Source organism: Arachis hypogaea, chromosome 9, assembly GCF_003086295.3.
Source record: "Arachis hypogaea cultivar Tifrunner chromosome 9, arahy.Tifrunner.gnm2.J5K5, whole genome shotgun sequence".
Classification (NCBI taxonomy): Eukaryota; Viridiplantae; Streptophyta; class Magnoliopsida; order Fabales; family Fabaceae; genus Arachis; species Arachis hypogaea.
The window spans coordinates 15,123,730-15,133,786 of NC_092044.1; the positions used below are offsets into that span (position 1 = coordinate 15,123,730).

General features: G+C 45.1%; 1 protein-coding gene across 1 annotated transcript; it reads right to left on the reverse strand.

Moving 5' to 3' along the window:
* Positions 1-6,550: 6,550 nt before the first annotated feature.
* LOC112708925 (uncharacterized) lies at positions 6,551-8,002 on the reverse strand. The gene is made up of 2 exons (XM_025760844.1): positions 7,123-8,002; positions 6,551-7,056 (listed from the first exon to the last, which is right to left on the reverse strand). Exons 1-2 carry the CDS (start codon positions 8,000-8,002, stop codon positions 6,551-6,553), a joined length of 1,386 nt encoding a protein of 461 aa, XP_025616629.1.
* Between the last annotated feature and the right edge of the window lie 2,055 nt (positions 8,003-10,057).

Sequence of the window (10,057 nt, forward strand, 5' to 3'; positions counted from 1 at the left end):
AAGGTTTATGCTCAAAATGGTCATAAAAATACGGTATGAATGGTTGGTCATTCGATGGATATGGATCATAGGAAGGTGCTAAACATGGAGAGGCTTGTGAGAATGGTTGCGGCTCATGTTGAGGATATGGTTCATAGGCATATGGTGGTGGCTCTTGAAAATCACAAGGTGGTTCACCATAGCCATTGGGTTGGTATGCATCATAGGACGGCTCTTCTTCATAGTGCATTGGTGGAGGTTGTTGCCATGAAGATTGATCATATGCATATGGCTCCTCACACCTTTGATGGTTCCATCCTTGATATGCATCCTCATTGAATCTCTCATTACCTACAACACAATTGGAACCGAGCTCATAGCCAAAGTGAGAATTCATGGTGGAAAGGGAAAATAAAATTCTACACTAGCAAATGAAGCAAAAAGCAAGGTATTTACACTATTCACATATATACAACAACCAATAACACAACACCATTGCAAGTCCCCGGCAACGGCGCCATTTTGACGATTGGATTTTTGATGGTTTAGAATTTCACAAATGAATTCTCGTTGCAAGTATAGTTTCTAAACCAATCACTAATCCTCTCATACAAAAATTTGTTTGTCACAAGTACAAACCCCTAAAATCTATAAACCGAAGTATTCAAACCTCGGGTCGTTCTCCCTAGGAATTACAATAAAGTGTCTTGTTATTGGTTGTGATGTGTTTTGGGGTTTTTGGATAAGAAGCATGAAAAGTAAATGGCAATGAAAATAAACTAACAACTGTAAAAGGCTCTTGGTAAGGTATGAGAACTAGAAGTTCTATCCTAGTTATCCTTCTCAATTGTGATGAGAATTGTTCATTGCTACCACTTAGTTAACCCTTACTAAAGAAAGGAAAGTCAAGTGGATGAATTAATTTGATTCCTCAAATCCTAATCAACTCCTAAAGGAAAGACTAGCTTTAGAGGCATTCAAATCAATTAGCAATCTCTCCAATTATCAATCAACAAAGGAATTAGATAACTCACGAGTTACTAATTACTCTACCTAGGCCAAGAGGAACAAAAGCTACACTAAAATCCTACCAAGCATTTCATCAAACACTTGGAAGGCATGAAAGGAAAGCATAGTAAATTGACAACAAGAATAGAATCTAACTACAATTATTGCAAAGAATTAATCAACAACAATCAAGGAAATCACAATTATCATGAATTACCTCAAATTGCATTATTGAAAGGAAACTAAAGAACAACAATCTATCCAAAACAAAATGAAGAACTACAATTATGAAATCACATAACTAGAAGGAGAGAGATGAGGGGATTGAGAGTTGACAAAGGAAAATTGGATCAAAGCATGAATTAAATCTAGATCTAAGAAGAGAGAGATTAACCTAAACCTAATCCTAATCCTAATTCTAGAGAGAAGTGAGAGCTTCTCTCTCTAGAAAACTAAACTAAAACTAATCCTAGTGTGTATGTGTGTGTATATGTGTTAGTGTTGTTGTCAATCCCCTTCAATCCTTGGCTTTTATGTGCATTTTGGCGCCAAAGTTGGTTGCTGAAACCTCTCCAAAATCGCCAGGCACGTGCTACATAAGTGAAGTCATGTGCCATCATCGGCGCGTGCGCGCATGGTGCGCGTGCGCGTCGATGGCCTGTTGCGCAATGTGCGCGCGAGCGCTTAGTGCGCGTACGCGTACATGGTCTGGGTCAGCTCTTTGGCTTTTAATGCTTCTCTCCACTTGCATGCTTCCTTCCTTACTTCCTTTGATCCATGTCTAGCCTATTTCATCCTGAGATTACTAGCAAACACATCAAGGCATCTTATGGGATCAAAGAGAAATTAGAATTCATCAAGATAAGGCTTAAAAAGCATGTTTTTACACTTAAGCACAAATATGGGAGAGATAACAAAACCATGCTAATTCATAGGCTAAATGTGGTAAAAGGTTATCAAAATACTCTAAATTCAATACACAACAAACCGTCAAATTGGGGTTTGTCAGCCCTCGTCTTTCGTTCGCCGGGAGAAAGACGAGGAGTTGAGTGTCATCCCCACTCCCAACAGACAAAGGTCGCAGTCAAGCCCTGTGGGGGTCCTTACCGTTATGGAAAGGAACTTTGATGCCGGGTCGTTCATTGATACCCAACTGCTTCCCGGCACGGAGGAACATTTCCATGGTACCGACCTCTCGGGGAAAGCACGATGGATGTACCGTACCCTCCTTCGCGGTGCGACCATAGCTCAGAAGGCTGAGTTCAAGCTTTCGGGTATGGCCTCGCTTCATCGGAAGCTCGAGACCGCCGCCACAGCCAACAATAAGCTCAAGGCTCAAGTTGAAACACTTCAGGGGAAGCTGACCGAGGCGAGGGATAAGCTTAATGCTCCCGAGAAGAAGACTGCATCGACCGAAGAGAAGCTAAAGACTGCTGATGCTTCTGTGTTTCATTTGACCGACCAAGAAATGACTTTGAATAGCCAGTTAAGTGCTGCACAAGGTCGAGTGGCCGTGTTGGAGAAAGAGCGGGACACGGCTGTGGCAGCCGTCAAGACTGCTCAAGATGAGGCTGATGCGTTCAAGAGAAAGCACAAGGAGGTTAGGGAGCAGGGCAAGAATGTGATTTTCATGACCGAAGAGGCACTCAAGGCTCAAGTGAAGGTTATTGCTCCCGACTTCGACGCATCGGCAATTGGTGTCTTCAAGACCATTAAGGACGGGAAGGTTGTTGATATGCCGAAGAAGTGATCTCTTGTAACTTTTTTATAGAACTTTCGTACCGAAACTTTTGCGCCCGTTAGTGGGTCGGTTGGTTTGTATATACATTTGTTTGTTTATTGTTGGTTGTTTTGTTTGCCGATTTACTCGCTTTACCGTTATGTTGGTAATTTGCTTGCTTTACCGTTGTGTTGGTACTTCTTCAACGTCGAGCTCTCTCTTTACTACGGTTGTTTGTTATGTTCTTGGCCTAGGGGGCTCTCGGGGTGATCAGTCCCGAGGCCGTGTATCGCCGTGGTTTTTGGTTCGTAAGGCGTGGGACTCGTTTGCGCGATAGTTGTCCCAGGAAAGTAAACAAAAGATGGCAAAAATATGGACAAGTATAACTTAACCGGTAATCAAGTAAGTCTATAATCATGGCAAAGGTATTGTTACAAAGTAAACGACTTAAGAATAAAACCTTCTCAAGTTGTCTGCATTCCATGTTCACGGGATCTCCTTGCCATCGAGCTTTTCCAACTTGTAGGCGCCCTTGCCAATCACCTCTTTAACCCTGTAGGGACCTTCCCATTTTGTCGCCAGTTTTCCTTCTCCCGGGATCGGTAAGCCGATGTCGTTGCGTCTTAGGACGAGGTCGTTCTGTTCAAATTCTCTTTTGAGTATTTTGGCGTTGTATCGCACGGCCATCCTTTGCTTGAGTGCTGTTTCCGACAAATGGGCCATCTCTCTTGTTTCGTCCACAAGATCCTTTTCCACTGCTTCTTCTACTCCCTTCAAGAGTAGTCTCAGGCTTGGCTCACCGACTTCCACAGGTATTACCGCATCTAATCCGTATATTAGTCGGAAAGGTGTTTCTCCGGTGGATGACTGCTCGGTTGTACGGTAGGACCAGAGGACCGAGGCAAGTTCATCGGCCCAAGCATCTTTTTTATTATCGAGCCCCTTCTTAAGCCCCAGCAGGATGATCTTGTTTGCGGATTCGACCTAGCCGTTTGTCTAAGGGTGCTCTACCGAGGAGAATTTCTGTTTTATGCCAAGGCCGGCGAGGAAATCTGTGAATTTCTTGTCGGTGAACTGCGTGCCGTTGTCCGAGATGACGGTTTTTGGGATACCGAATCGGGTTATTACTTGCCTCCACATGAACTTTCTGCAGTTAGAAGAGGATATGCTGGCCAGTGGCTCGGCCTCTATCCACTTGGTGAAGTAATCGATGGCGACTACGAGGTACTTGACCTGCCCCGGACCGAGTGGGAAAGGTCCCAAAAGGTCGATTCCCCATTGTGAGAAAGGTCGAGAGGTCGTTAACAGACTTAGCTCCGAAGCTGGTGCTTTGTGGAAGTTGGCGTTCTCTTGACACTTAACGCACTTTCTCACGAATTCTTTAGAATCTGCCATCATCGAAGGCCAGTAGTATCCTGCTCGGATTAGCTTCCTGGCTAGGGCTTTTCCTCCTATGTGGTGGCCACAGCATCCCTCGTGGACTTCTCTGAAAACGTAGTCCGTCTGATCGGGGTGTAGGCACTTCAGCAGGGGTTGACTGAGTTCTTTTTTAAATAGCTACCCCTGAATGATAGCGTATTTGGCCGCCTCCCTCCTCAATGCTTTGGCACCCTTTTCGTCGTCGGGAAGCTTGCCACTTTCCAAGAAACTAGTGATGGGGTCTAGCCAGGAGGGACTCAACCTTGACAGGTGCAGGGTGACCGCTGGCTCCTTCATCATGCCCTGTATGAGAGATCGGTTGCCTTCTCCTGGTTTTGTGCTGGCCAACTTGGATAGTAGGTCTGCCCGCGTGTTCCTTTCTCTCGGAATGTGTCGGATCGTGACTTCCTCGAATGTTTTACTTAGTTCCTTGACTTTTTCCAAGTATTTTTGTAATAGTGAGTCTCTAGCTTGATAGCTTTCGTTTGCTTGCGAGATAACGACTTGTGAATCGTTGCATACCTCCAGCCTCGTCGCTCCGACTTCCTTTGCCAGGGCTAAACCTCATAGAAGGGCTTTGTATTCTGCTTGATTGTTCAAAACGGGGAATTCGAATCTGATTGATTGCTCGTATACGACCCCAGCCGGGCTCTCAAGGATGATCCCGGCACCGCCGGACGTCTGGTTGGAGGCCCCGTGAACATGGAGCCTCCACCATGTGTCCGTTTCTTCAGTTGGGTCCCCGTTACTTCTACCAGAAAGTCTGGCATTGCTTGCGCCTTGATCGCATGCCGAGGATCGTACCGTATGTCATATTGGGATAACTCAATGGACCAAGTCATCATCCTTCCCGCTAAGTCAGGTTTTTGGAGCATTTGTCAGATTCCTTGATCCGTCCTGACGACGATCTGATGACCTTGGAAATACTGTTTTAATCTTCGAGAAGAGGTCAAGAGCGCCAAAGCTAACTTCTCCAGTTTGCTGTACCGCAGTTCTGCCCCTTGTAGGGCCCTGCTCACGAAATAGACTGGTTGTTGAGCTTTCTCCTCCTCTCGTACCAAAATCGTTGCCAGGGCTTCCCCGTTATAGCCAGGTACAGGTATAGTGGTTCTCTGACTTTGGGCTTTCCGAGTACCGGAGGTGTCGCCAAGATTTCTTCGAAGTGTCTAAAGGCTTCCTCGCACGCAGGAGTCCATTCAAATGCTATTCCTTTCCTCATTAGATTGAAGAAGGGTAGGGCTTTTGCTGCCGATGCTCCGAGGAAGCGGGATAACGAGGTGAGGCGACCTGCTAGTCTCTGAACGTCTTTGACACATCCCGGGCTCTTCATTTGGAGTATTGCCTAGAATTTCTTGGGATTGGCTTCTACTCCCCTTTGGGTTATCATGAATCCCAGGAATTTTCCGGCCTCCATGGCAAAAGCGCATTTGAGGGGGTTAAGCCTCATGCCGTGCTGTCAGAGAGATGCGAACACGCTTCCTAGGTCAGACAGGAGGTCGTCAGGCCGTGTAGTCTTTGCAAGGATGTCGTCCACATAGACTTCCACTGTCTTGCCTATAAGGCTTCCGAATATTTTGTTCATCAGCCTTTGGTATGTTGCCCCTGCGTTTTTCAGTCCGAACGGCATCACCTTGTAGCAATAGGTCCCTCCGGGTGTTATGAATGCTGTTTTATCCTCGTCGGGTCAGTGCATCGGTATTTGGTTGTAGCCGGAATAGGCATCCATGAAGCTCAAGTACCGGTTCCCCGCTACCGCGTCGACGAGCGCATCTATGTTGGGAAGTGGAAAGCAGTCCTTGGGGCATGCTTTGTTGAGGTCGGAATAGTCCACACACATTCTCCATTTGCCACTGTGCTTCTTTACCAGAACTACATTTGATAGCCAGGTCGAGTAGTCTAGTTCTCGTATGAAACCCGCTTCTAGGAGGCTGGCCGTCTGCTTGGCCACCTCCTCTGCTCTCTCCTAGGACATCTTCCTCCTTCTTTGGGCCATTGGTCGGGTGTCCGGCTTGACGGCCAGGTGGTGTGACATGACTCTGGGGTCTATGCCCGGCATATCGGCTAGCGTCCAAGCGAATAGATCTCCGTTGGCTCTAATCATCTCTACTAGGGGTTCTTTCAATTCGTGTGGGAGGTTTCTATTAATGAACGTGAACTTTTCCTCCGTTTCACCGAACCTGAACTTTTCCAAGTCCCCCTCTGGTTCTGGCCTTGGCTTGTCGTCGACTCTGGCGTCTAAGTCCGCAAGGAACACTCTAGATGCTTCTTTAGACTTCTTCCTCAAGGAGAGGCTGGCGTTGTCGGAAGCAGCTGTTGTTTCTAGATCTCCTCTTATGGATCCTACAGATCCGTCATTAGCCACAAACTTCATAATCAACAGCTTCGTTTTAATTACCGCCTCAACATCGTTGATCGTTTTCCTCCCTAGGATGATGTTGATCGTAGAACCACGAACTCGGCCATAATTGACCTCCGCCCTTGTCCTTGTCCCACGGAGGTCGGGAGGGATATTATCCCGTCTGGCTTAATGAAGTGGTCACCCAACCCTATGACACCGTGTTGGTGAGTCATGAGGTCGGCGTCCCGTAAACCTACCGCATCGAACACGTTGCGGAACATAATGTTCGAGTCTACCCCCGTGTCCACAAGGATTTGTTTGACGAGGCTGGTTTCCACCCTAGCCGTAATGACCATGGGTGGGTTCTCAGGGACCTCGTCGAACCAATGATCCTTTGGCCCAAAGGAAATAGTTAGGGACCTCCTGGAGCTTCGTGCCGGCGAGGAGGAAATTGCCAGGACTTTGGCGTCTTTCTTGTGCGCAGACTTCGACTTTGGCGCTGTGTTCTTGGCGGTCACCACGTTTATTATGGTGAGGCCGTGATCGTTGTCTTCTGGTCCTTGCCGCTGTTTCGTTGATCGGGTCTTGCCGTCTTCATCGTGGTCACGATGTCATCTCCTCGGCTCCCTGATAAGGTGGGAGAATTCGGCCAGTTTACTGTCCCTGATTGCTTGATCTAGCGCATCTTTCAGGTCGAAACACTCCTGCGTTTGGTGCCCGTAGCCTTTATGGTAATCACAGTAGAGGCTCTTGTTTTCCCCTGTACGGTCTTTCAGAGGTCGGGGCTTCGTCAATATTCTCTTTTCGGCGATTTGCTGGTAAACTTCTACGATGGGGAGAGTGAGTGGGGTGTAGTTGGTGAATTTTCCTATCCGGGGGAACGGTCTGGGTGCCTTGCTCGGCCCCTCGTCTCTGACCTGTTTCTTCTGCCTTTCTCTGTTACCATGGTGCCTGGGTTGATTATAAGAGGGCTGCCGTTTGTTGGCAGCCACGACTCGGCTGACTTCCTCATCATTTATGTATTCCTTGGCTACGGTCTGGATCTCATGCATCGTCCATACCGGTCTAGTGGTGAGGTGCTTTCGGAAATCCTCATTAAGAAGGCCATTCGTCAGACAAAGGCTGGCGACAGAGTCGGTAAGTCCTTCGATTTCCAAGCATTCGTCATTGAACCGATATAGATATTTCCTGGTCGTCTCCCCGGCACGTTGGGTCACGCCGAGAAGATTGATTGGGTGCTTTGCCTTCTCGATTCTAGTAGTGAATTGCGCCAAGAAGGCGCGGCTGATGTCCGAGAAGGCGGCTAGAGAACCCTGCGAGAGGCTATTGAACCACCGTATCACTGGGCCTGCCAGGGTGACCGGGAAAGCACGGCACCTCACCTCGTCTCCCACTCCTTCGAGGTTCATTCGGGCCTCGAAGGCCGTTAGGTGCTCCTGCGGGTCCTGTGTTCTGTCATACCTCATGTCTGTTGGCTTGTCGAAGTGTCTCAGCAACCGGACCTCGAGAATGGAACAGTAGAATGGGGTCGCGCCCATAATGACGGGTTACCGCTTTCTTTTGGACCTTCTTTCTCCGTTTTCGCGGTCCCCGCGCATGACACATGCCCGTTTGCCTCGGGCGTAGATGATTGTATCGTTTCGCCTCCTAGGGCGCCGCCAATCCTCCTGGTTACTCTCCGATTCTGATCTCGGTATAAGGGTGTGCTGGGAGCGACTGCTTCGGTTGGAGGTTCTTTCCCGACTCTCAGGGGACTGAGAGTAGTCAGGGTCGGAGGTCCGCTAATGATGCTCCTGATCTGCTAGTTGGCGCTCCAGATTCTGCACCCTGTGGCGCAGCTCCTGCATTATCATGGCGCTGTCACTGCCTGTTCCCCCGAAGGGACGCCTCTCCTGAGCTCTCAACTGGAACCCGGTTTGTCGGGGAGGGGATCTTAACCTCTCACGAGGCGAGGCAACGGAGGCCGCCCCCTCGGGGGCTGCTGCGCGCCCGTGGTCCCCTAGACCCGGTACGATCTCCATTTAGCTTCGTTCGTCCCCACAGACGGCGCTAATATTCAGTAGGTCGGGACCGGACGGCTCGGGTTGGAATCCTGGTTGGTGAAGCGGGGGTCTTGCCTAGTCATGAGCTCCTGGGCTGGCGAAGATAGTGTTCCGAGTACTTCGTGCAAGGAGGGGGGGTGTAACCTGCAAAGACACTCCGACGCTCTAGTCAATAGAGTGTGCAGGCGAAAAAGGGTGAGTGATAGGTGACGTACCTTGGGAGAAGGGTATGTCCCTCCCCATTTATACCGTGTCAGAGGTGGGTCTCGTAAGGACAGGCCCACTTCCTTTGAGGCTTCCTTTGCACAGCTGTAGAGTAGCTGTCAGGGACGCGTGTCCGGATCGGTGATCGAGGTGCCCCGCTCCCAACCGTTCGGGTCGGATGGTGCCCGAGTCGGGCCAGCCCATATCTAATTTGGGCCAGGCCATAACAAAATTATAATTTGTTACGGTTGCAAAATATATTTTATATTTAAATTTTACTAACTTATCAACATTTAATTTAAGCATAATTTGAATTTAAAAAACAAACTTAGGTTTGACTTGAATATAAAAAATAAACAAATCTCTTAATTTAGTAAATTTTTAAATCTAAAAAAAACTTAAATAAATAAGATAAATAAATAAAATAATTTATATACAACGAATTAAAATTATCTTTTTTTTTTATTTTTTTCAGTTAAGAATATTATTGTATCTAATTTCTTTAACTGTTCAATAATTTTGCCTTTATAATTTTAAAGAATGCAGCCTCATTTAAAATTTTATTGATATTATTCTTAGATCCTTCAAATCTTGCAAAGCTAAATAAAAAAAACAAAAATTTTTTATTAGATAATAGAAACATAATTCTAAACTTAAGAATTGAAAAAAAGTATACACACCTATTTTTAAATTAAATGACAGTTTTATCTTTAATATTGAAAAACATCATTGTCATATACATAAAATTTTGTAAAAAATATTTTCTAAAAAATTCAATTTAATACACAATGAGTGAAAAGTCACATAAAAAAAACATATTTTGAAAAAGATGTGAATGAATATTAATTAAAAAAAACAAAAAACTCACATTTTCATCGAATCAAACTATCTCAATTGAGTATGACAATAGAAAATTTTTGTAACTCAATAGTGTCCAACTGTTCATAACCTTATCAAAGAGAATAAAAAAATATGAGATAACTACGATCAATTACATGAACTTAGTTATTTTATTAGTTATTAAGTGAACTTAATTTTTTAAAAATGATAATTCATTAGTTTTGTGTTTAAATAAAAGTGTATTATTATTATAATAAAAGTAAAATATAACTATAATTTAAAAATTTAAAAGTAACTTTTTAAACAAATAATTTATAAATAATTTTTTAAATTAGCTCAATAATATTAAAAATTAAATATCTAACAACTTAAAAAGTATATTTAAAAATTTAAAAACTAATAACCTAAGCTAATAACTTAAAATTTAGAAAATAACAATTTAAGCAAATAACTTAAAATTTATAAATAAAGTTTTAAAATTTCTAATAACAATACCTAAACAAATAA